A 27,466-nucleotide genomic window follows, 5' to 3' on the forward strand; every position below is an offset into this window, starting at 1 on the left:
AAAAAACATGCTTCAAGAAACACATGGACAATTGCACTTTGGAAGATTTTACATTTGCTGATGTACAACAGGTTTCAACAGGCATGTGAGGTTTGTAAATTTAGCACAGTTGTGAGTGCAATTCACAGCTAGATCCAAATTGTGTTAAATTTGTGAACCTTAGTCATTGTGCTACCCTAAGGCGACCAAGGTAAGATAAACAATAGACACAAAAAGCTGGAGCGGGACAGGCAGCTTCTCTGGAGAGAAGGAATGGGTGATGTTTTGGATCGAGACCGGGGTTACTTGAGTTAGAGAAATCAATATTCTTACCACTGGTTTGATAGATAAATGATAGGCAGGGGGAAGGGAAGCAAAATCCTTCTAGATAAATACAGGACACTGGTTTGGTTCTTTTATCAAACCATAATTAGGGCCATGCATCAAATTGTAAATGGAATTGAACGTTGATGTAAGTGATTTTTCGGATTTTTATTTCCGGGAGCATATATTTGCCTTTGAAAAAAAAAGTTTTTAAGTGACATTTATCAGAAGAAGGGTCTTGACCCGAAACGTCGCCCATTCCTTCTCTCCTGAGATGCTGCCTGACCTGCTGAGTTACTCCAGCATTTTGTGAATAAATACCTTCGATTTGTACCAGCATCTGCAGTATTTTATAACACTATTTATCAGAAGCTTTCATTTTAGATGAAACTTTTATGTGAAACTTCAAATGATACCATTTGGAAAATAGTCATTTTGCTCCATTTAAGAAGGTTTGAAAAATACAGCATGCACACAGGCCCTTCAGCCCACCAAATTCATGCCGACCATCGATCACACACTTGTTAGTTTTATGTTATCCTATTTTTTGCATCCATTTCCCCAACACTAGGGTCTATTTAAACAGGCCAATTAACCTACAAACCCGCATGTCTTTGGGATATTGGAGCAATTCGGGGCGTCCAGAGGAAACCCAGGGGGTCACAGGGAGAATATACAAACTCCACACAGGCAGAAACATTTAAAAAGAAAGATAACAAAAATCTCCGAATTGATAGAAGAGATATATTCTGCATTTTAATGGTATAATCACACATACTGTTCCCCCCAAAACACTGATTACACTGCGAGAGGCATAGCGAACGGTGGGTTTTGCCTTCTAAAATGGCTCCTTTCCGTTCTACACTTCAGTATAGTACTTTGGGGTAAGGAGGGGGAGGGTGGCGAAAAATGGAATCCACATGGAGTCAAATCAGTTCTGGCTGACATAACCACAGCCCCCCATTCTACCATGCTGAGAATAATCTGCTACACACCAGCACTCACCTGGAACATATAAATCCAACACTTTGTAGTGGAAAACCTATACAGGGATTTTAACGGAGTGGTCCATCTTGTTCCTCTAGTATCTTTGGTATGAATTTGTCAGCCCGTTGCTCCATCAGAAGGTGGGACATCAGTCCTAATGTAAACATAACTTATGGAGGTGTTAGTGAAGGAGACTTTAGCAGTCAAACTTGGGTGTCCAGAACCCTGTTGTATCCTTCATCGTAATGGGATGAATAGTCATCAACCTGAAATATTAAAATGTATTTCTCTCTCCGTTGATGCTGCTTGACTTTCTTGGTATTCCGAACACTTCCTATTCTTTTGGTTTAGTTTAGAGATACTGTGCATCAACAGGCCCTTCATCCCACCGAGTCCTCACCGACTCTGCAGTGATCCCCGCACATTAATACCAGGGGTGGAGTGCTGCTGGACCACACCGGAGCGCCGCTCCGGCACCTCTGTAAAAAAAAAAGCCAAAATAAACAGCGGGGAATTTTAACAGCGGCTTCACCGGCACCAGTGACAGCTCCAGCTCCTAAAAAATCAGCGCTGCAACACTGATTAACACTATCCTACACACACTAGGGACAATTTACATTTATATCAAGCCAATTAGTCCACCTGTATGTCTTTGGAGTGTGGGATGAAACCAAAGATCACAGAGAAAACCCATGCAGGTCATAGGGAGAACGTACAAACTCCGTATGGACAGCACCTGTAATCAGGATCGAATCCGGGTCTCTGGCGCTGTAAGCGCTGTAAGGCAGCATCTCAACCATTTATTTTATTCTTTTTCACAACAGGTTGGTTTACTGTTCGAGATAATAGTGTTTTGACATGACAGTAAGCCGTAGACTTGTGCCTGTCCAGCCACAAACTAGATAACGTTGGGTAGATTACTTTTGCTGAAGGATATGAGGCAGCCATTTAGTTTTTTTTATTACAACCTCGTAGTTCTGTGGTCACCTATTACTTTTTATTCCACATTGATTTGATTGAATTTAAATTTACCGACTGCTGTGCTAGGCTTTGAACAAATGTCTCCAGATCGCTGGTCTGGGTCTGTTGGATTACAAGTTCATTATGCAATGTTACCATACCCTGTATAGGTTTTCCACTACAAAGTGTTGGATTTATATGTTCCAGATGAGTGCTGGTGTGAAGCAGATTATTCTCAGCATGGTAGAATGGGGGGGGCTGTGGTTATGTCAGCCAGTACTGATTTGACTCCATGTGGATTCCATTTTTCGCCACCCTCCCCCTCCTTACCCCAAAGTACTTGCTTCCCTCTGGTTTCAATCCTCTGTCAGGCACTTCATTTGCTTACCGTTATGATCGATGGGATTATTTGGGGAAAAAATAGCTACGTGATCTCTGACAACTCAGGGTCACCAGTACAATCAATTATTGAACATAACTAGTGATCAATTGGCGGGTAACTTGCAGGTGAACATATTCTTTTGCTTTGAGCACTTCTGAAGCTTGGCTTGCAAGAATGTAAACCCTTTTGATCAATTTGAAGTTTATTTTAGTCCTTAAACATATTTGAGCCTCTCCCTGTGCAGAGATTATGCAGCACAACATGAAAAAGGACAGCAGTGAGGCAAAGTGCTTATTCATAAATTCCAGGTGCAGAATTAGGCCATTCAGCCTATCAAGTCTATGCCACCATTCAATCATGGCTAATCTATCTTTCCCTCTCAACCCCATTCTCCTGCCTTCTCCCCATAAACACTGACACCCGTACTAATCAAGAATCTATCTATCTCTGCCTTAAAAATATCCTATGACCTCCACACCCTTATGTGGCAATGAATTCCACAGATTCACCACCCTCTGACTAAAGAAACTCCTCCTTGATCCTTTCTAAATACGTCCTTTTATTCTGGGGCTGTGGCCTCTGGCCCTAGACTCTCCCACTAGTGGAAACACCCTCTCAACGTCCACTCTATCCAAGCCTTTCACTGTTCACTTATTTATCTGCATAGTCCCTGAAGATCCATTGCTCAACCTAACCGGGCACAGTACATAGAAAAACAAAGTGGGCAAAACCCCTGGTAAATGCTGGAAAATAACAGAAGTGACAATATGACAGTAAAATGACAATAAATGCTAGTGTAAATGATAAACTGACAGTAACGATCAAAGGATAGGTAGAGGGATACGAATGATTGGGTTGCTCTACAGAAAGCCAGAGCTAATTGGCTGAATGGGCTCCTGTACAACACTGACTCCCTGACTTGGCACTGACTTGGTAGAGCTGCGTTCCTCACAGCGCCAGAGACCGGGTTCGATCGTGTGCTTGGGTGCTGTCCGCGTGGTGTTTGCACATTCTCCCTGTGACCGTGTGGCTTTCCCCTGGCGATCCAGCTTCCTCCCGCATCCCAACGTTGTATAAGGCATAGGTGAGGCCACGTTTAGAATATTGTGCTAATGTTTCTCACCATGTTGTAAGAAAGATGTTGTTGTGCTGGAAAGAGTGCAGAGAAGATTTACGAGGATGTTGCCAGGACTTGAGGGCCTGAGCTATAGAAAGAAGTTAAGCAGGCTAGGATTCTATTCCTTGGAGCGCAGGAGCAAGAGGAATGATCTTTTACGGGTCGACAAGATCATGAGAGGAGTAGAATCGGTAAATGCACAGAGTAGTCTTTTGCCCAGAGTAGAGGAATCAAGAACCAGAGGAAAAAAGGTTTAAGGTGTTTCTATGCTGTATCCTTAAATTCCCTGACTCCTGAATTACTGTTTAATAAATTCTACCCACCTTGTATGTTTTGGGACAATTGAGGAGAACTAAAGCAATTCTCAGATATTTTCAGATCAATGTCAAGAAATGGGGGACATGTTTTCTCTCAATGGTTACCATTTTCTTCAGGTAATCCTCCAATATTTAAAGCAGATGAGATGACTTCTACATGTAAGGCCGAGATGTCCCTTGCATTACTTTGATTGATTTCATCTATCTGAATTCCATGCCACCAATCATGTGCAAAACGATTTATTCACAAAATGCTGGAGTAACTCAGCAGGTCAGGCAGCATCTCGGGAGAGAAGGAATGGGTGATGTTTCGGGTCGAGACCCTTCATCAGACAAAAATGGCCTTTGCAAAGGTGGCCCCACACAGAAGGTGTCAGCTTATTTAATTGGTGTAAGACTTACCACTAAATGAAAAGCTTAAGGATGTAAACCTAATCTCGACCACAAGAAAGCATCCATTGCTAAAACATTGGGCATTCTTCAAATGGACTTTAAACCTACAATACAATACAATACAATATACAATACAATACAATATATCTTTATTGTCATTGTACAGGGGTACAACAAGATTGGGAATGCGCCTCCCATACGATGCAATGAATTGATTAGCTAATCAGTATTAATTTAAACAACCTAATGAAACAGATTAGAAACAGTTTTAAAACAGAATAAAGTGCAAGTAGATCTGTGCCGGTTCACTGTGCGATGTGACCATCCGGCTCAGCAGGACCGGTTCATAGCAGCTATTGCCCTGGGGATGAAGCTGTTCCTGAGTCTGGAGGTGCGGGCGTGGAAGGCCTTGTAACGTCTGCCCGATGGTAGAAGTTTGAACAGACTATTGCAGGGGTGTGAGGAATCTTTGTGAATGCTGGTGGCTTTTCTGAGGCATCGTGTATTGTAGATGCCCTCCAAGGCTGGTAGCTGTGTAGGCTCCAAACCTGCACCCTATTTGCCTTCTTCGAAGAGTCACATGGGCAATAAAATATCTATTTTGCCTTCAATGGGCAAGCCAGTTCTTTATCCGATCAATCAAATCACCATGGATTCCATGCACTGTGATCTGCTGGAATCATAAAGAAAGCATGATTGGTCAAAGGCCATTGTTCATATTTTCAGATTTACATTTTTTTAATTTTTTTTTCATGTGCTATATGTTTTCTTGACTAATAAATTATATCTTGAGAGATATCCGTCAAGATAGCTAATATCTTCTCTCCTTCTCAACACAGTGAATGCCCATAAAATGTGTGCCAAGCCACTGGTGCTTAAATGTCACTTTAGCTTTTAACATTCACTTTCATAATTCTACAAGATATGTTTCTTCGTACACGTTGTGGTTGATTGAAGCATAAAGTTTCTTTCTCCATAGGTGTTGTTTGATCTTCTGAGTAATTCCAGAATTTTAGATCTTTATTTCAAATTTCTTGCATCCACATATTTCATTTTTGTTCCTTTTATCCCATTGTAGTTCATTCAGTGGGTTATGACCACCTGCTCGTTCCATATCAAAATGTCCTAAGCCACAAATGTCCCGCGGTCTAGGCTTAAGCTCAGGGGTGACCGCGCCTTTGCGGTTGCAGCTCCTAGACTGTGGAACAGCATCCCTCTCCCCATCAGAACTGCCCCCTCCATCGACTCCTTTAAGTCCAGGCTCAAAACCTATTTCTACTCCCTAGCGTTTGAGGCTCATTGAGGAGGCGCTGTGAACTGTTTGCGTGCTACTGTATGTTTCTTTTTTTTTCCATTGGAACCTAATCAGATGTACAGCACTTTGGTCAATGTGGGTTGTTTTTAAATGTGCTATACAAATAAAATTGACTTGACTTGACTTGACTTAATGTGTTTGTTGATGTTAAGTATGTTGCCTGATATATGGTGAGTTATCACTGTCAAATCAAATAGGCGGGAGACTAATATTAACAATTTGTACAACCTTATTGGAGACACAAGAAACTGCAGATGCTGGACTGTTGAGTGGAACAGAAAATGCTGGAGTAACTCAGCAGGTGAGGCCGCATCTCTGGAGGATATGATAGGTGACATTTCGGGTTGGGACCATTCTTCAGGCTGATTGGCGAAGAAAGTAGAAAGCTGGGAAAGAGGTGGGAGCGGGAGTTGGCCTTCATAACACGAGGAGTTGAGTATAGGAGCAAAGAGGTCCTTCTGCAGTTGTACAGGGCCCTAGTGAGACTGCACCTGGAGTACTGTGTGCAGTTTTGCTCTCCAAATTTGAGGAAGGATATTCTTGCTATTGAGGGCATGCAGCGGAGGTTTACTAGGTTAATTCCCGGAATGGCAGGACTGTCATATGTTGAAAGACTGGAGCAGCTAGGCTTGTATACACTGGAATTTAGAAGGATGAGAGGGGATCTTATCGAAACATATAAGATTATTAAGGGGTTGGACACGTTAGAGGCAGGAAACGTGTTCCCAATGTTGGGGGAGTCCAGAACCAAGGGCCACAGTTTAAGAATAAGGGTTAGGCCATTTAGAACCTGATTTAGGCCATTTAGAACCATTTAGAGATGAGGAAAAACGTTTTCAGTCAGAGAGTTGAAATTTGTAAATCTCAGAAGGCAGTGGAGGCCAATTCTCTGAATGCATTCAAGAGAGAGCTAGATAGAGCTCTTAAGGATAGTGGAGTCAGGGGGTATGGGGAGAAGGCAGGAACGGGGTACTGATTGAGAATGATCAGCCATGATCACATTGAATGGTGGTGCTAGCTGAAAGGGCCGAATGGCCTACTCCTGCACCTATTGTCTATTGAGATCAATTTCTCTAAAGAATTTCTTGATTAGAACGGGTATCAAGGGTTATGGGGAGAAGGCAGAAATATGGGATTAGGAGGCAGAGATCAGCCATGATTGAATGGTGGACTGGACTCAATGGACCAAATGGTCTTATTCTACTCCTGTAAACGTGAACTTGTAAAGAAGGGACCCAAAATGTCACCTATTCATGCCCTCCAGAGTTGCCGCCTGATCCACTAATTTAATCCGGCACTTAATGTTCTCGATCGCCCGGTTGTATCCTTTTACTTTGTGGTGCTAGACAATTCCATTGGCAACCGTGGAGTTTTGCCCTCTGCAGTCTAATCGGACAAAGCAAATAACATTGGGACAATTTGGCATTTTCTGTAAGTACATATTTCTTGGGAATTTGCACTGTGATTTGTTTTGATCTACATTAAAATCAACGTGAGTGCTTTCCAGTTTGTATTTCATTGCATTAGCTTCTACAAAGGGATAAAAATACATTTCTATTCAGCTCACGCAATAAGGTGGCACGATTTTTGCACCTCATGGATAGATCTCTGCATTGATCCTTGATCAATACTCCAGCGGCATAAAATGAAAGGGATCTAAAGAAGTTGCTGATAAATGGACACACAAGAGACAGAAATCAATAATATCCCCTTTGAAACAATGAATCAAGTCTTAGTTGAATGCCTCAGGCAGAAAATGGTTTGAAGTCAGCAGCGCTACATTAGGTAGCTCCTATCAAACAAAGTATACCATACAATGGAAACTATTTCTTGACTTTTCACCTGAATAAAAATAACATTGGATTATGTATGTGAAGAAGTTTTGAATATTGTTTAGCTTTTTCAGAACTTTATGTTGAACTTTATTTGGGACTCCTTCCTAATTTCCATACTTTAATTATAGGGCATCACAGTGGCATGGTAGTTAATGCTGCTTTCACTCGACTCCAGCGATCCTAACTTTGGCCGCTGTCTGTGAGGAGTTAGCAACACCCCCCCCCCCCCCCCCCCCCCCCATCCGTGACCACATGGATTTCCTTTGGGTGATCTGATTTTCTTACACATCCCTAGGACATGCTAACTGCTTAGTTAGTTACTGTAAATGTCCATCAGGACACTGATGGTCCTCTGAGAGAGAATAGTGACGGGGGAACAGGAAGGGGAGCGGGTCGATCAGATTACTCTGCTAATTGGCTTAGATTCTGTGGTCAAAAGGCCTTTCCCTACTTTCTAAGAACAAATGAGAAATATTTGAAATGAGATCAGGGAACGAGATGGGTTAATTCCATCACTATTGCATAAATATCTCCATTGCAGACATTACTGTATTTCCCAATGTGTTAAAAGTATGTTTTAGTGTTTCTTGGTTTGTTTTATGTGGGGGCAACTTTTTTTCAATCTCTTACCGCGACGGAGATGCGATTTTTCTCCGTATCATATCTCCGTTCCCACTGCGGCCTAACATCGTGGAGTGGTGTGGCCTTTCCTGGAGACTGGCTCGACGCTTCAAGCTGCGGGCTCGGCGCGGACTTTAACATTGTGGAGCTGCGATCCTTTGCTGAGGATCGACTGTGAAGAGCTCCAACCACGGGGCCTGTGGACTTTAACGCAGTGAAGCCCACGGTCTCTGGTAAGAAGAGGTCGACTCGGGAGCTCCAATGCCGCGGAGAGTTTCAATCCATCCCGACGCCGGAGTTTCGTTCATCCCGACGTGAGGGCTTTGGACATCGGACCTTTGGCGGCAGCGACTGCAGATGGTTTAACAGCCCCAACCGCGGGTGAACAAAGAGGAAGTTGATTGAACTTTATTACCTTCCATCACAGTGAGGAATGTGGATTGCACTGTGGTGGATGTTTGTTAAATTTTATTTTATGTGGCTGTGTGTCTTGTTGCTTTTTACTTAGTACTAGACCAAGTGGACCCGTTGGGCCCAAACCTCTCCTGCATTGGTGCAACACCCTCTCCTCCCCATTCCCCTCCCTCCCTTCCCTCCTCCTCTCCCCTCCTCCCCCTCCCCCCTTTCCCCCTTCCCCCTCTCCATCCCTCCTCCCCCTCCATCCCTCCTCCCCCTCTCCCTCCCCTCCCCTTCCCCTCCTCCCTTCCCCTTCCCCTCCCCCCACTCCATCCCCCTCAACCCCCTTATCCTCCCTCCTCCCCCTCCCTCTCTCTGTCCCCACTCCCTCCCTAGGAGATAGATTTAAACTTTAAAATGTGAATAACTTTAAAAATATAACACCGATTTCAATGAAACTTCTTCCATTAGCACCAAAGGGATGACGGTGAGTAAGGTGGGCCTAAAATTGTCGCGCTATAGTGTGCTGTATTGACTGTAGTTCAGGAACAAACAAACAAACAAGAGTTTTAGTATATAGATGGCTGTATGGTAACTCAAATTTCACTGTACCTTAATTGGTACATGTGACAATAAATTTTCTGAAATAAAAGCAGTGCTGGAAATACACAATGCGTAGGGAGAAACAGTTCATCTATCAGCTTGGTGAGGTTCCATGGAAACTAGAAGTTGGAATTAACTTTTTTTTAAAGTTGCAGAGAAATAGGGTTGGGTTCGACTCAAAAAGGGAATGAATGTTGTAAGCTGAGGACCAAGAATGAATGAATGGCATAGATGATGCTAGCATCCTGTGAGAGCAGTGAAAGCTTGTTATTCTCAGTTGGTCTATCTGGAGGAAAGAGGGAGAAATACCAGAACTGTGAGATACAAAACTTGCTTGTCTTTTGCTGTTATCACAATGCTGTTATCACACTTTTATTGTTCCCAGGCAGCAGTTCAGTACCATTTTATCAACTGTGCGAGATGAATTGACATGATGTGTTGTACTTTGGATGGATGTTACACTTCCCTCTCTATGCCAGCAATGACTCCATTCATTGTAAATTACACCAAATTAATCAGCTATCCATTTTCAGAAAACAGCTTCTTCCTGGTTTCAGTACACTAACAGAAGCTGGCTTCTTGCAGCTACACATTGTAAACTGTTAGATTGGATCAAACATAACACTGAAATGTCAGACTTTATGTAATACATTTACACCGCATAATCCTTCTTGACAGGCTTCTACTAAAAAAAAAAGTACCACGAGAAGATTTTAGATAAGACGTGAAGAAAGAAAATGGCTGTTGTACAGCACAAAGTTTCAGCAAAGTAAAATGAAGTACTTTGGAAATTGTCTGTGGCTTTAATAATAAAGTCATTGGCAAATGAATGTCTAAAGGGCCTGTCCCACTTAGGCGATTTTAAGGCGACTGCCGGCGACTAGGCTGGCGCTGACAGTTTGCCGGGGTGTCGCGGGCATGATCGTGAGGAGTCTTCCAAGAATCGTAGTGGATCTCAGCGCGTCGCTGAGAAATCAAACGGAGTGAAGTTTCTCGGCCACAGCTGGCTTGTCGCCAGGTATCGTTGCTTATTGCAGGCGCTGTCGCATGCTGTCCCCAGGTTTGCTGGTTTCTCTTAGATGCATTTAGAAGCACATAATATTAAATTAAGTAAAGTCATTTGAAGATACCATAAAATACTTGTGTTTAACCAATTTATTTACCGTCAGGACATTTGACAGGTAGATTGGAGGCAACAGTTTGACGGTCAGGTAAGCATGGGAATTTTCCCGATGTTTATGGCCAACCCAGATATGCAACCAGATATGCATCTCCCGTACATTTTCAAAGAATGCCCACACTCCGCACAAAAATCCATTTAACCACTTTAAAAATTAAATTTCTTAATACTGCTATTAGTAAACTGGAAGTCAATCCAGTTTATGCCTTGTTACCGTGAAGCTTGGTTTTCAAGTAACCCGGGCATGATGTTATATTTCAAAACTCTCAAGTACTTACCGACTTATCAGTGATTTCAGCGAAAATTAGGACGCCGGAGAAGCATTGACAGCGTGGGAATTTCGTGATGTTTCCGAAGACGGTGTAATCTCGACCTGACTCGGCATTGTCGCGGTCATTGTCGTCGGGTAAAAGAAAATTTCGGCGATCTGCTACGACTTTGACAGTCGCCGGCAGTCGCCTAAAAAATTGCCTAAGTGGGACAGGCCCATAAATGGGACATGATCTGTTTTGATCGCGGTCAGTCTAATAAGACTTTTGATTTATAAAACTATTTTGCCTTTTTGTTTCATTTGGAGATAGTAGGGTTGGTTTAGCCTCATGATATTCAAGTAGTTTAGATGTTTATAACGTCATTCAATTATTTCTTGGAGCAGGGAGTGGTTTTGTTTCTTTCTGGGTTTTGTTTGTGCGTGATATGTTTAAAAATAAGGAATGCTCATAAAAGTAGACCGCTCCCACAATTCAGCGTAAAATGTCAGTGATATTTATACTCACCTGAAAACGTCACTGCAAGAGAAAACATGATGGTACCTGAACATAAACTGCCACTACACTGTAAAAGTGAAGTGAACAGAATGATCGAACGATTGGATGTGCAACCCATCTTCCATTATTAAACTTGTAGCTCAAAGGCCATCTTAAAAAAAAACTCGATTGACGTGTCATTCATCTCTTCTGGTTGCCTGCATAACAGACACGGCAATTCTAAAGAAATGTATTGTGTAGAATTCTTGAGATGTGAGAACATGATAAGGTGACAGTTAAATCCATTAAAAAAATATTCATTTGGTTGGAGCAAGATAAAAGCAGGAAACAAATTAACCAAATAGTTTTTCTGAAGGTCTTTGAATCTCGAGGCAGCTTCCTAGAACTAGTTAGTTGTGAATCATGTGTTAGGAGCAGAAGTTCAGGCAGAACTGTGAAATATCAGAATGCGACAATCGAATATTAGATTGCAGAATTAAAGGACGTTCCTTTAGGAAGGAGATTAGGAGGAATTTCTTTAGTCAGAGGGTGGTGAATCTGTGGAATTCTTTTGTCACAGAAGGCTGTGGAGGCCAAGAGATTGATAGATTCTTAATTAGTACGGGTATCAGAGGTTATGGGGAGAAGGCAGGAGAATGGGGTCAGGAGGGAGAGATAGATCAGCCATGATTGAATGGTGGAGTAGATGTGATGGGCTGAATGGCCTAATTCTATTCCTATCACTTATGAATTTATAAAGAACCCAGGGCAGGTACATAATAGCCATTAATGAGTGCCATTTAAACTGCAAAAAAGGGCCAATTTAATCCTCATCTAAAATAGGAACCTGAAAGATGTCAGATTATTTAACCATTAAAAAGTTTTTTTAAATGGAAATAAATCATAATTGAGTTTCTTCCTTTCTTTAACTCTGTCTTTTTGCTGGGTGTGGCATGAGGGTAAGGCTGCCATTTATTGCTTATTCTTTATTGCCCCTCAAGGTGGCAGTGAGCTGCAGTCATTCCATTGAAAGAATTCCCACCGAGCTGGTTGGGAAATTCCAGGATTTAGATCCGTGTATAGGCTTGTATACACTGGAATATAGAAGGATGAGGGGGGAATCTTATTGAAACATATAAGATAATTAGGGGATTGGACACATTAGAGGCAAGAAACATGTTCCCAATGTTGGGGGAGTCCAGAACAAGGGGCCACAGTTTAAGAATAAGGGATAGGCCATTTAGAACGGAGATGAGGAAGAACTTTTTCAGTCAGAGAGTGGTGAAGGTGTGGAATTCTCTGCATCAGAAGGCAGTGACAATAGACAATAGACAATAGGTGCAGGAGTAGGCCATTCAGCCCTTCGAGCCAGCACCGCCATTCAATGCGATCATGGCTGATCACTCTCAATCAGTACCCCGTTCCTGCCTTCTCCCCATACCCCCTAACTCCGCTATCCTTAAAAGCTCTATCCAGCTCTCTCTTGAAAGCATCCAACGAACTGGCCTCCACTGCCTTCTGAGGCAGAGAATTCCACACCTTCACCACCCTCTGACTGAAAAAGTTCTTCCTCATCTCCGTTCTAAATGGCCTACCCCTTATTCTTAAACTGTGGCCCCTTGTTCTGGACTCCCCCAACATTGGGAACATGTTATCTGCCTCTAATGTGTCCAATCCCCTAATTATCTTATATGTTTCAATAAGATCCCCCCTCATCCTTCTAAATTCCAGTGTATACAAGCCCAATCGCTCCAGTGGAGGCCAGTTCGTTGGATGCTTTCAAGAGAGAGCTGGATAGAGCTCTTAAGGGTATGGGGAGAAGGCAGGAACGGGGTACTGATTGAGAGTGATCAGCCATGATCACATTGAATGGCGGTGCTGGCTCGAAGGGCTGAATGGCCTACTCCTGCACCTATTGTCTATTGTCTATTGTCTATTGTCTAGATCCAGAAATTATATTAACAAGACAGAACGGTGTGTGTTAATAAACCCGCAAAATCTGTAAATGCTGGGAATGGGAAATGAACGCAGAAAAGTGGTGCTTTTATTTCAGAATGGTGCGTTACTTTGTAATTTGTAACGAGGTGGATTTCTGGAGTGGTGTGTCTTGTCCCCAAAAATCATTGTTCGTTCTACTCTGGAAGCAACGCGTTTTCATTTGCATTGACAAGATAAAAAGTGCTTTGTATATATATTTCTAGGCCACTGTAATACATTATAATATAAATGAGAGAAACATAGAAAATAGGTGCAGGAGTAGGCCATTTGGCCCTTCGAGCCTGCACCGCCATTCAATATGATCATGGCTGATCATCCAGCTCAGTAACCTGTACCTGCCTTCTCTCCTTACCCCCTGATCCCTTTAGCCACAAGGGCCACATCTAACTCCCTCTTAAATATAGCCAATGAACTGGCCTCAACTACCTTCTGTGGCAGAGAAATCCACAGACTCACCACTCTCTGTGTGAAGAAATGTTTTCTCATCTCGGTCCTTAAAGACTTCCCCTTTATCCTTAAGCTGTGACCCCTGGTTCTGGACTTCCCCAACATCGGGAACAATCTTTCCGCATCTAGCCTCTCCAACCCCTTAAGAATGGCTGATCATCCAAAATCAGTACCCCGTTCCTACTTTTTCCCCATATCCCTTGATTCCGTTAGCCCTAAGAGCTAAATCTAACTCTCTCTTGATAGTTAGAAACTGTCAGATAGGATCGCTTCAGAGAGTAAGCAAGATAAATTCACTGGATGGCAAGAATTCTGATTGCATATTTTTCCAGTGTTCCCAATGATGGACTAACAAGGAATGAACTGGTGGCCAGTAAATCTAACTATTTTCTTCAAAAGGATCTTGAACTAATCCAAAGCACAATTACAGTCACAGTTTAGTTTATTGTCGCATGGACTGAGGTACAGTGAAAAGCTTTTGTTGCATGCTATCCAATCAGCAGAAAGACAGTACGTGATTACAATTGAGCCATTTGCAGTGTATAGCTACATGATAAGGGAATAACGTTCACAGGTCAGGCAGCATCTAGGAGAGAGGGAATGGGTGACGTTTCGGGTCGAGACACTTCTTCAGCCTGCTCCTCAGTCTGAAGAAGGGTCTCGACCCGAAACGTCACCCATTCCCTCTCTTCTAGATGCTGCCTGACCTGCTGAGTTACTCCGGCATTTTGTGATACCTTCGATTTGTACCAGCATCTGCAGTTATTTTTCTACACAGGGAATAACGTTTAGTGCAAGGTTAAGCCAGCAAAGTCCGATCAAGGATGGTTCAAGGGTGTCATAGTTAAAGTAAGAAATGTTGTGGTAGGGATAGAGATTTAAGAGTGTGGAGCGATTGTAATATGTGATTGTAGATCTGCTGGGTTGGGCGCCATCTTGGAAGCATTTAATAAACTGATTGCGAAGTATTAGAATCTTTCCTTCGAGATAGGTAACCATTAACGAGTAACAGAATGTATTATTTTTAATATATTATGCATATCTTTTCTACATTGTTCTTTATCTCTCCACATCATCGTCTACATCTCTCATTTCCCGTATCCCTAACCAGTCTGAAGAAGGTCACCCGAAAGGTCACCCAATCCTTCTCTCGAGAGATGCTGCCTGTCCCGCTTAGATACTCTGGCATTTGTGTCAATCTTCGGTTTAAACCAGCATCTGCAGTTCCTTCCCACATATTATTTTTAAATCCTGTTTATTTTTTTTAAATTCCTTCTTAAGCACTCTTACTGATTTTTTCAAAGTTGTTATTTAAGCAATGGCTCATCATGTAAAAGGATTTTGGTCCCCCCTGCAAGGATATTGGAGGGAGACCAATATCCTTGCAGGGAGGTTTGCTGCTGCTACTCAGGGGAATTTAAACTCAAGATGCAGGGGGGTGGGAACCAGAATCGTAGCTCAGAAACTGGAAGGATTGATGGGAAGATAGAGATTAGTAAGAGGCCAGTAAGTCTCAAAGACATGATAGGGAGGGAGAGGTGAAGGAATATAGTGTAGCGGATGGGCGGCTGAAGTGTGTTTATCTTGTTGCAAGGAACATTGTGGGGAAAGCAGAAGACATTGGAGGAACAGCACCTCATATTTTGCTTGGGCAGCTTACAACCTAGCAGCAGGTCATCATTTCTCTCACTTCAAGTACCCTTGCATTCCCCCTCTCTCCATCCCTTCCCCACCTTAGCTTCAAAGTCAACTTTGTCATCTGAATCTCATGTGTAGGAAAAAACTGCAGATGCTGGTTTAAATCAAAAGTAGACACAGAATGCTGGAGTAACTCAGCGGGCCAGGTAGCATCTCAGGAGAGAAGGAATGGGTGAAGTTTCGGGTTGAGACCCTTCTTCAGTCTGAAGAAGGGGCTCGACCCAAAACGTCACCCATTCCTTCTCTCCTGAGATGCTGTCTGACCCGTCGAGTGATTCCAGCATTCTGTGTCTACCTTGTTGAATCTCATTGTCTGTAATTCGTTTTCACCTAGCTCACAGCTAACAATGGCCTGATTCCTGTATCACCGTTACTATTTTTGCATATCTTTCATTCATTTGTTCTATATCTCTATATATATCACCGTCAATATCTCTCGTTTCCCCTTTACCCCGACTCTCAGTCTGAAGACGTCCTCCACCTGAAACGTCACCTATTCCTTTTCTCCAGAGATGCTGTCTGACCCGCTGAGTTGCTCCAGCTTCTTGTGTCTATCTTCAGATGAACTTAGAGCCTGGTTCATGATGTTGTGGCCACTACAGGAACGAGGGACATGACTGGACATGACCTTAATGTTCCAGGGTTTTGATGATTCAGACCTAAAGGGGGGAAGGAAAAGAGTTGGGGGAGTTGTCACAGCGACAGTCAGAGAGGACATACTACAGGGTCTGTCCGCTGTGGCGATATGGGTAGAGATGTTGCGGCTATTGAAGAACATTAAAAGGATTGATCCCCAGGACGTGATGGGACCTTTTAGATTTTGTGATCTTTGTAGGGTACGTTGAACAATCCCTGTTCCAGGCGTGTTCTGGCCCTATCCCCGAACTCTACCTCCATTACATTGATGACTCCATCTGATAGAATAATGACGGAGACGAGAGAAGAGATTGTGGGACGCTGATGAAGACCGTTGCAGCTTCTCTTGCCACAGGCGAGGTCCCAGAGGACTGGAAAGCAGCTAATGTTAGTTCGTTGTTACGTTGTTCGTTGTGTTCATTGTTGAAGAAGGGACGTAGAGAGAATCCAGGGAATTATATTCGCATCAGTGTTTAGTTTAGAGATACAGTACGGAAACAGGCTCTTCGGCCCACCGGGTCCACGCCGACCAGCGATCCCCACACATTAATACTATCCTATACATACTAGGGACAAATTACACTTATACCAAGCCAATTTACCAACAAACCTGTACGTCTTTGGAGTGTTGGGGAAGCTATTGGAGCGGATTCTTCAGGATATAATTTGCTCCCAATAGGAGGACAATGGGTTAATTAGGGATGGTCAGCATGGCTTTGACCACGGCTGCTTGTGTCTTACTACCTTGATTGAGTTTTTTGAGGTGTCGAAGGTGATCAATGAGGGTGGGGCAGTGCGGGTCGACCATTACAAGGAAGGATGAGGAGGCTTTGGAAAGTGTGCAGAGGAGGTATATCAGAATGATGCCTGGATTACAGGCTATTAGCTTCAGGGGGAGGTTGAACAGACGTGGTTTGTTTTCTCTGGAACATTGGAGATTGTGGGGAGATCAGATAGAAGTACATTAAATTATGAGAGGCTCTGATAGTGTGGATAGTCAGAACCTCTTCCCCAGGATGGAAAAATCAAATACTAGAGGGTTTAGCTTTCAGGTGAGAGTGGCAAGGATTAAAGAAGCCTAGACCAAGTGGACCCATTGGGCTCAAACCTCTCCTGCATTGGTGCAGCACCCACTCCTCTCCCCCTCACCCCTCCCCTCCCCTCCCCCCTCCACTCCCCACTCCCCCTCCCCTCCCCCCTCCACTCCCCCCACCCCCTCCATCCTCCCCCCTCCTTCCTCCCCTCTCCCCTCCCTCCTCCCCTCCCCTCCCTCCTCCCCTCACCCTCCGCTCCCCCTCCCCCCCTCCCTCCTTCCTCCCCCTCCCCTCCCCTTCCCCTCCCCCCACTCCATCCCCCTCAACACCCCTTCCTCCTCCCTCCTTCCTCCACCCCCCCTCCCTTCCTCCCTCTCTCCCTCTCCCCTCCCTCCCTAGGAGATAGATTTAAACTTTAAAATGTGAATAACTTAAAAAATATAACACTGATTTCAATGAAACTTCTTCCATTAGCACCAAAGGGATGACGGTGAGTAAGGTGGGCCTAAAATTGTTGTGCTATCGTGTACCGTTTTGGCTGTAGTTCAGGAACAAACAAACAAACAAACGAGAGTTTTAGTATATAGATGTGCGGGGCAACCTTTTTACACAGAGGGCGGTGAGTACCGAGAACAGGCTGCTTGGTGGTTGTGGAGGCAATTGTTGCATTTAAGAGATTTTTGGATAAGCATATGGATATGCAGGGAATGGGGGGGGACAAGAGTTCGTCTTGGCATCATGTTCGGCACTGAGATTGTGGGCTGAAGGGCCTCTTCTTGGGCTGTACTGTTCTATGTTTCCTGTAGCTCGCTGAATATGTGGAGCCATTGCTGTGCAAATCCACTTTATTTGCACTTGTCAGAGAAGGAGGATAGTTTTATTTAAAAAAAAAATTAAAATCACATTGCTTTCTCTCTTTCATTGTTCACAGCTTCCTATGACCCATCCAACTATATAAGAGAGAGAATATACATGAAAGGAGATGATGCTGAAAAAGCCTGTAGTTCTTCAAGTCATGTGTTAATGGAGCATCAGAGTTTGATTTTCCATTCAGGTGAGTGGTCCACTTGCACCCACTGGGGCCAGAGTTTGGTTTGACTATCCCTGATTAGGGAAGGGGTGTAATATTAGGATTCCTGCCCCTTATTTCAAGCTAGTGCATCCCTGTTGGACATTTTGCACATGAGGATGTCAGATGTGAATACACTATCCCATAACTAGTGCTACCTCCTGCTGGCACGGCGTTTAATTTAGTTTAGAGGTACAGCTCGGAAACCAGCCCCCGGCACACAGAGTCCGCGATCCCTGCACAGAAACGCTATCCAACACACACTGGGGACAAATTACAATTATACCGAGCCAATTAACCTACAAACCTGTACTTGAACGAGGATTAGCCAACTTTGCAAATAAAAAAATTAAAGAATTGAATGTATACAGCAGATTATAATCTTGTATACAATAAGGCTTGTATTCACTGGAATTTAGAAGGATGAGAGGACATGTTATCGAAATGTATAAGATTATTAAGGAGCAGAGGCAGGAAACACGTTCCCAATGTTGGGGGAGTCCAGAACAAGGGACCACAGTTTAAGAATAAGGGGTAGGCCATTTAGAACTGAGATGAGGAAAAACTTTTTCAGTCAGAGAGTTGTGAATCTGTGGAATTCTCTGCCTCAGAAGGCAGTGGAGGCCAATTCTCTGAGTGCATTCAAGAGAGAGCTAGATAGAGCTCTTAAGGATAGCGGAGTCAGGGGGTATGGGGAGAAGGCAGGAACGGGGTACTGGTTGAGAATGATCAGCCACGATCACATTGAATGGCGGTGCTGGCTCGAAGGGCCGAATGGCCTCCTCCTGCACCTATTGTCTATTGTCTATAATCTCCCAATACCTTTGAATTATTTTTGTTGTATGCTCAGTGTGTTAATGTATCGAACGCAGTAGTCCGCAATAAGCTTCTCTGGCCAGATATAGTAAAATTCCAATAATGTGCTATCCAGTCATTCAGAAAGCCTGATAGTTCCATACCTTGCTCACCTGGTTATGTTGGTCATTATGTTGCTCCCATCTAACTTGCTGGGACTTCAGTTCCTGCACTCCATTCCAACTCGTCAGGCCCCTGTTCCTGAATTCACTTCAATCTCTCCATTGAGTTGCCATTGCTTGCACTTCCTTTGAACCTCCCTGGTTCACTGTAAAATGTATTATAATTCTTATACAAGCAGCACGGTGGTGCAGCGGTAGAGTTGCTACCTTACAGCACCAGAGACCCGGGTTCAATCCTGTCTATGGGTGCTGTCTGTACGGAGTTTGTACGTTCCCCCTGTGATCACGTGGGTTTTCACTGGGATCTCCGGTTTCCTCCCACACTCCAAAGACGTACAGGTTTGTAGGTTACTTGGCTTCAATAAAAATTGAAAACCGTCCCTAGTGTGTCGGATCGTGCACGGGGGTCGCTGGTTGCTGCGGACGGTGGGCCACAGGGCCAGTTTCCACACCATATCTCTAAACTAAACGAACACTATATTGAAATAGGTCATTGTTCAACTGTTCTGAAAGAGTTATGTAACCTGGGTCACATTAATTGTTCACTTCTCTAATTTTGCAGACTAGTTGGAGCCTCCTGTATTTTTGGGGGCTTTGGTAAAATTGTAAATTGTCCCTAATATATGTAGGATGGTGTTAATGTGCAGGGATAGCTGGTCGGCGTGGACTTGGTGGGCCGAAGGGGCTGTTTCCGCACTGTATCTCTAAACTAGACTAAACTAAATCAGAATAGGTGGCTGGATTATTTGCTAATATGGCTCCACTGAAGACCCAGATGAACTGCAATTTATTTTAGTGAAGTTGATTGAGTGGTAAACATTCACTAGGATGTCAGCATAGTCTCCTCACTGGTAATCAAAGTAGAGGCCGCACAGTGGCGCAGCGGTAGAGTTGCTGCCTTACGACAGCAGAGACCTGGGTTCAGTCCTGACTACGGATGCTGTCTGTACGAAGTTTGCAAGTTCTCCCCGTGACCACGTGGGTTTCCTCTGGGTGCTCTAGTTTCCTCCCACATTCCAAAGATGTACAGATTTGTAAGTTAATTGGCTTCGGTCAAAAAAATTGTCCTCAGTGTGTAGGATAACGCTAGTGTACGGGGTGATCGCGCGTTAGATTGGTCGGTGTGCCGAAGGGCCTGTTTCTGCGTTGTCTCACTAAACTAAACTAAACTAAACTAAACTAAACTAAACTAGTGCCATGAGACCTTGTATACACTGGAATTTTATACACTGGAATTTAGAAGGATGAGGGGGGATCTTATCGAAACGTATAAGATTATTAAGGGGTTGGACACGTTAGAGGTAGGAAACATGTTCCCAATGTTGTGGGAGTCCAGAACAAGGGGCCACAGTTTAAGAATAAGGGGTAGGCCATTTAGAACTGAGATGAGGAAAAACCTTTTCAGTCAGAGAGTTGTGAATCTGTGGAATTCTCTGCCTCAGAAGGCAGTGGAGGCCAATTCTCTGAATGCATTCAAGAGAGAGCTAGATAGAGCTCTTAAGGATAGCGGAGTCAGGGGGTATGGGGAGAAGGCAGGAACGGGGTACTGATTGAGAATGATCAGCCATGATCAAATTGAATGGCAGTGCTGGCTCGAAGGGCCGAATGGCCTCCTCCTGCACCTATTGTCTATTGTCTATTGTCTATTGACCTCACAGTCCACCTGAGAGAGCAGACAACACCCTAGATTACTGCCTTATCTGAGCTTGATGTCTGCGATAGTGTGGCATTCCCTCTGCAATTCACTGGTTTTTTTATGCGTGTGTCTCTTGACTTCTTATGGATCTTATAAAAGCTTCAATGCCTCTGTTTTCATGATAATATCATTCCGGGAGTGAACGAGGAGCATGGAGGATTTGATTTCTAGCACCTGGATGGGACTATGCCCCTGTGAATAACATGGTAATCTCGGAAAAGCAGCTGGGTACAAGGTTCTTTATAACATCATTAGTATTTCTTTGCTAACTTCCTGACCAAGTGCCTGGAGAATGGTGGGATGCAGCTGCCCTGCATTAAAACAAACTGATCAGTGGGATACTACTGATGTGGGCTAATGTGAAGTGGTCACTGACATGTGGTAAAGTTTTGGGAAAGGAGTCCCTAAATGGGACATGGGGGAGTTTGGCTGCTGCAGCATAAACCCACAGTTTCCTGGTGACCCAGAGAAAACTTTGTGCTCCATGACCCAAGGGGGGAAATGAAAGAAAAGCTATAAATTTACGATTGCGAGCCTCTATACAGTTCAAAGAAATGTATAGCTTTGTGAGGAACCTTCGAGGATTTCCCACTCACGGCCCCAAAGTTGTGCGGCACAGTGGCGCAGCTGGTAGAGCTGTTGCCTCACTGTGTCGGAGAGCCGTGTTTGATCCTGACCTCGGGTGCTAGCTGTTTGATGTTTGCACGTTCTCCCTGTGACTGGGTGGGTTTCCTCCAGATCCTCTGGTTTCCTCCCACATCTAAAAAATACGTGGGTGTGCACGTTAATTGGCCTCTGCAAATCGCCCCTAGTGTGTAGAGAGTGGATGGGAAAGTAGGATTAGATAGAATGAGTGTGAATGGGTGATCAATGGTCGACGTGGACTCGGTGGGCCGAAGGGCCTGTTTCCATGCTTTAACTCCAAACTAAACTAAAACTAAACCAAAGGGGATGGCACGGTGGCACAGCGGTTGTTGCTGTCCTACAGCGTCAGAGACCAATGTTCGATCCTGACCACACGTGCTGTCTGTACGGAGTTTGTACGTTCTACCTGTGACCATGTGGGATTTCCCCAGGTGCTCCGGTTTCCCCCCCACATTCCAAAGGCATACAGGTTTAGATTTTTAAAGATTTTTTTAGATTTAGAGACTAAGCGCAGGAACAGGCCCTTCGGCCCACCGGGTCCGCGCCGCCCAGCGATCCCCGCACATTAACACAATCCGACACCCACTAGGGACAATTTTTACATTTGCCCAGCCAATTAACCTACATACCTGTACGTCTTTGGAGTGTGGGAGGAAACCGAAGATCTCGGAGAAAACCCACGCAGGTCACGAGGAGAGAACGTACAAATTCTGTACAGCACAGCACCCGTAGTCAGGATCGAACCTGAGTCTCCGGCGCTGCATTCGCTGTAAGGCAGCAACTCTACCGCTGCGCCACCGTGCCGTACAGGAGGTAAATTGGCTTCAGTAAAGACTAAATTGTCCCTAGTGTGCAGGATGGTGCTAGTGCATGGGGATTGCTGGTCGGCACAGACTCGATGGTCCGAAGGGTCTGTTTCCATGCTGTATCCCTAAACTATATTAAACTAAAATGTAAAATCAGGATCTGATTATCTTATTGGAGCCTGACCTGCAAATTACATTGAAAGAAGTTCCTGACAGATAGAGCTGGTAACATTATCCCATGCAATTTAAAAATTGAAGTCAGTCAAATCAAGATGGTAAGAGGCGGGTATAGTCTCTAGTCAGAGGGTGGTGAATCTGTGGAATTCTTTGCCACAGAAGGCTGTGGAGGCCAGGTGAGTGGGTATTTTTAAAGCAGAGATTGATAGATACTTGATTAGTAAGGGTGTCAGGGATTCTGGGAAGAAGGCAGGAGAATGGGGTCAGGAGGGAAAGATAGATCAGCCATGACTGAATGACGGAGTAGATTTGATGGGCTGAATGGCCTAATTCTGCTGCTATCACTTATGAATTTATGGTATGTCCTCGGTTCCATTTTAATTGCCCATCGTCACCTCCTTCCCCACAGCCTGGTTTATAGACAATAGACAATAGACAATAGGTGCAGGAGTAGGCCATTCAGCCCTTCGAGCCAGCACCGCCATTCAATGCGATCATGGCTGATCACTCTCAATCAGTACCCCGTTCCTGCCTTCTCCCCATACCCCCTCACTCCGCTATCCTTAAGAGCTCTATCCAGCTCTCTCTTGAAAGCATCCAACGAACTAGCCTCCACTGCCTTCTGAGGCAGAGAATTCCACACCTTCACCACTCTCTGACTGAAAAAGTTTTTCCTCATCTCCGTTCTAAATGGCCTACCCCTTATTCTTAAACTGTGGCCCCTTGTTCTGGACTCCCCCAACATTGCGAACATGTTTCCTGCCTCTAATGTGTCCAATCCCCTAATTATCTTATATGTTTCAATAAGATCCCCCCTCTGCCAGAGAGAAGAATTGAAATGAAGCCGGTCGCCTCTGAAATTAGAACGGAGTGTTTACCTGCTTTTCCCTTTGTGCAGATCTGAACGGCAAACAAGCAGGCTCGTCTGTGCAGCAAGCAGCTACTGGTGTTCAGCATCCTTGGAGCTTGCAGTCAAGGCAGTTAATGGAAGGGCCCTCGTTTGCCCCACAAGAAAGCAAAAATGGACAAGAGGACGGGCCAGAGGAGGAAAACATATTCTACTTCTGAACCACTTTCAACATCAGCACTTTTATGTGAAACTGGAACAACGGGACGCCCTGACCTCTTGGTCGCATTTGGTTAAATGTTACAAGTACTGAAATCTAGCAGTAAATGCTTCACAAAGCCTCGTAGACCCAGAAATGCTTATAAACCTTGAAGTTTCCTGAAATTTATTACACGTTTCACTTTAGCGATAAGATTGTGATACATGAAATAATATATCATGTGTTATGTCAGGCCTGCTGAAGCAGTTGTAAATCAAAAATGACTATATCTAACTTGCATACTACTAATTTCAAGGACAGGTTTTTCCGATGTTTCTAAAGTTAAACACTACCTTGCTTACTCAGTTTAAACTTAATTTCCCAGAGACACAGTGGCCTATGCTGGTTCCGTTTTATTTCATCAAGTCAAGTATTTATTGTCACATGCACAAGTGTGGTGAGGTACAGGTACAATGAACACCTTGCTTGCAGCAGCATCACGGAAAGTCCGAGTGGAGGTTATTAAAGTTGTTTGGTGTTTGTTGCACTTGGCCCTCGCTAAGGTTTTGCTTTTCAATTACAATTTGATATTCCTCTTCATGAATATTTACAAAAATATTCCTTTAGTTACTTTCCCCGTGGAGGTGTTGATTCAGTTAACCCAATGTTTTGCACTGTCCTATCGCATGCTCGGAAGGTGGCAATGATCAGACCTTTCTAATGTCGCAGCAGGTTTTCCACAAAACAAATATCAAAGGCAATTGATATCCTCAGAAACTCTCTGTGAAAGTCCACGTATGTTGCAAAAACATACTTGGCTAAAAATGTATGATTGTGATTGTGACTGAAATATAGTCATTCAATGCATCCCAGAATTGGCCTGTCCCTGTATATTCACTGATTTCCAGGTTAGTTTGATTCACTTATTTGGCATCTTTCATGTACAGTACTACATTTTCCCTCATGAGCCTGAATTGGTGATTGTTTGGTCCAATTTGTGCTCAGGTTCAATACACCACTGGTTTAATGAAAGAATCTGCACCCATAAAGTTTGAAGAAAGGTCTTGACCCGAAACGTCACCTATTCCAAGTTCTCCAGAGATGCCGCCTGACCCGCAGAGTTACTCCAGCACTTTGTGTCTTTATGTGCATCTATAAAGTGTGGTCCATGACCTCAAACTGCCCAAATGCTTTACAGTCAGTGAAGTTTCTGTTTACCCATTCATCTTTGATTGATTCAACTCTTTCCATTGATATCCTCATTGTTTATATACATTGTCTAAAGTTTGTTATATCTATCTATCTATATACTACTAAAACTCAGATCTTGTAGCGTTGTTTGTATATATATTCCACTGATGTCGGCTGAAGGCAATTCCGGCAAAACGGTTAACCGTAGCGCCAAGATTTTTGAACCGCCTTAATCAGCATGCGGTTCGCTGCTGGAAAATGGTATTTTTATTTATTTCGGACGCATATTTTTAAAGTTACAGAGGTCTAAAGGTGCTGCCCCCCCTCATTTATCGAAGTTTTGACAGAAGGGGGGCGCTGCGGTCCGGCAGTGCACAGTACACATGCGCGGAATCTCCTCACTCTGTACTCAGCACGCATGCGCGACATCTCCTCACTCGCACCAAAACAATGGACGCCGTTAGCGGCGCCAGCCCGCGATCACCGGCTCACCTCTCCTCTCTCCCCTTGCTTCTCTCCTCTCTCCCACACATGGGAGAACATCTCCCCGCTATCCCCCCCCCCCCCGGGCCCCCTCCCCCCTCACTCTCTCCCCCCTCCACAAATACCGCCTCTTCTCTCATCACCCTCCCCCCCTCAATCCTCAACACCTCCCTCCCTCCACCACTCCCTGGGTGTGGGCACGGGCCCAACGGGCCCGCTTTGAACGGGCACACTTGTTCTAGTATACTATTAAAACTCAGATCTTGTATGGTAATATATATGTATGTATATTTGATTTCGCTGATTTCTCCAAAACGGTAAACCGTAGCGCCAAGACTTTTGCGCAGCCTTAATCACCAAGGGGACATCTGCCGGAAAATGATGTTTTTATTTAATTCGGTCGTATATTTTTTAAGTTACAGAGGTTTTAAAGCACTGCCCCCCCCCCTCATTAATTATTGATGGTCCTATAGGGGGCGCTGCGGTGCGGATTTAGTCTTCAGCGTGTGACGTCACAATGGACAAGCAGCTGCTATTGGGTGTCTACTCTTTACAAATTTACATCTTTTTATTTTTAACCTTTTTTTCCAAGGTCTTCAGCTTGTGACATCACAATGCTTGTGTGAGATGGTTCCAACATTGTTGCGAAAGGCAACTGATTGTTTTTTAAAGTTGTGTTTTTTATTGCAAGTCACTTAACATACACAGATCAGCATGGGGCCCCTATGCTCGTGGGCCACCGGGGCAAGTGTTTCGAAAAAAGAAAGGGGAGGTCCCCCTTCCCCCCTCAACCCCTTCCTCCCACCTCCTTCCCACCTCCATCCCCACTCCCTCCCCCCCTCCTCCCCAACACCCTCCCCACCCCTCCCCACCTCCCTCACCCCTCGGGGACAGGCCCAACGGGGAAAGAGGGGTACTGGGAAAAGGGGAGGTACCCCTCCCTCCCCCCTTCCCCCCTCCCTCCCTCCACCTCCCCCCCTTCCCCCCTACCCCCCTTCCCCCCTCCCCTCCTCCCTCCCTCCCCCCTCCCTCCCAGCCACCCGGTTACAATGGAAACCCTACGAGGACGGGCCCAACGGGGAAAGAGGGGTACTGGGAAAAGGGGAGGTCCCCCTTCCCCCCTCCCCTCCCCCATTCCCTCCCCCTCCCCTCCCCCTCCCCTCCCCCTCCCCTCCTCCCTCCACACCTCCCTCCTCCCTCCCTCCCCCTTCCCTCCCTCCCCTCCTCCCGGTTACAATGGAAACCCTATGAGGATGGGCCCAACGGGGAAAGAGGGGTACTGGGAAAATGGGAGGTCCCCCTCCCTCCCCCCCCTACCCCCCTCCCTCCCCTCTCCCTTCCCCTTCCCCCTCTCCCTCCCCCCTTCCCCCCCTCCCCTCCCCTCCCCCCTCCCTCCTACCCCTCTCCCTCCCCCTCCCCCCTCCCTCCCCCCTCCCTTCCACCCTCCCCTCCCCCCATCCCCCCCTCCCCTCCCCCCTCCACACCTCCCTCCTCCCTCCCTCCCCCTTCCCTCCCCCCCACTCCCCTCCCGGTTACAATGGAAACCCTACGAGGACGGGCCCAACGGGCACACTTGTGCTAGTATTTCTTTAATGACCCACTGCCAATTATCCTTTCTGTGCTAATGTGGTTAGAGATGCACTCGCACACAAAGTAATTTTGCTGTAATCTTCTGTTCACTTTCTGAGACCGGTACTTCATCCACCTGGCTTTGGAGTGTGGGAGGAAACCGAACATCTCGGAGAAAACACACGAAGTGAAAGTACAAACTCCGTACATCCTCCTGGATGAAGAACCTGCACTTTTCTTGCCACAGATTATATCGTGGTTTCAGAAAATGTACCACATTTTAAATGCATTCACCACTGTTATCTCCTTCTGTTTTAACCTACAGTAAATGCTGATTATGTTTTATATATTCATCTTCTCAGTGTGTCTCACCACTTTGTTCCTCTGAAGACAGACACAAAATGCTGGAGTAACTCAGCGGGACAGGCAGCATCTGTGGAGAGAAGGAATGGGTGACGTTTGGGGGTCGAGACAACTTTTTCAGACTCTGCATGTTCGATAGAACGTGCCACTTATTGGTTTCATTTTGCGATCTAAAAGCTTACTTTGTTTTTGCTCTGTTTGTTCTTTGTCATTTCTGGTCTTGGCCTTTTCTTTTTTTTTCACTCGCACAAGAATATTTGATGCTCTCAGCAAACCTCTGTGTGCATTTCGAAATAATTTTAGTGCATGTTGCAAACAATACCGGAACGTGCACTGATCTCCGAGCATCCGGCCAGTCACCTCCTTCCCACTGATGCGGCCCCAGGCACACTGGCCCTTTGTGAGTTCTGATTCAAACAATTTCCAGTTCACTTCAGAAATTTGGCTGCCATTTAGAAGAATGTGCCCTTGGGTTT

The 27,466-nt window shown here is 44.8% G+C and overlaps 1 protein-coding gene across 1 annotated transcript in view; it reads left to right on the forward strand.

The window, feature by feature from the left end:
• arhgef28a (Rho guanine nucleotide exchange factor (GEF) 28a) overlaps positions 1-24,831 on the forward strand; it is a 242,372-nt gene extending 217,541 nt beyond the window's left edge. Inside the window, exons 33-34 of the mRNA XM_078396613.1 lie at positions 17,900-18,022; positions 23,237-24,831. Coding sequence (XP_078252739.1) covers positions 17,900-18,022; positions 23,237-23,406 — 293 coding nt within the window. The 3' untranslated portion in view covers positions 23,407-24,831. The remainder of the gene's footprint in view (positions 1-17,899; positions 18,023-23,236) is intronic.
• Positions 24,832-27,466: the final 2,635 nt, after the last annotated feature.

Source organism: Rhinoraja longicauda, chromosome 3 (assembly GCF_053455715.1).
Source record: "Rhinoraja longicauda isolate Sanriku21f chromosome 3, sRhiLon1.1, whole genome shotgun sequence".
Taxonomy (NCBI): Eukaryota; Metazoa; Chordata; class Chondrichthyes; order Rajiformes; family Arhynchobatidae; genus Rhinoraja; species Rhinoraja longicauda.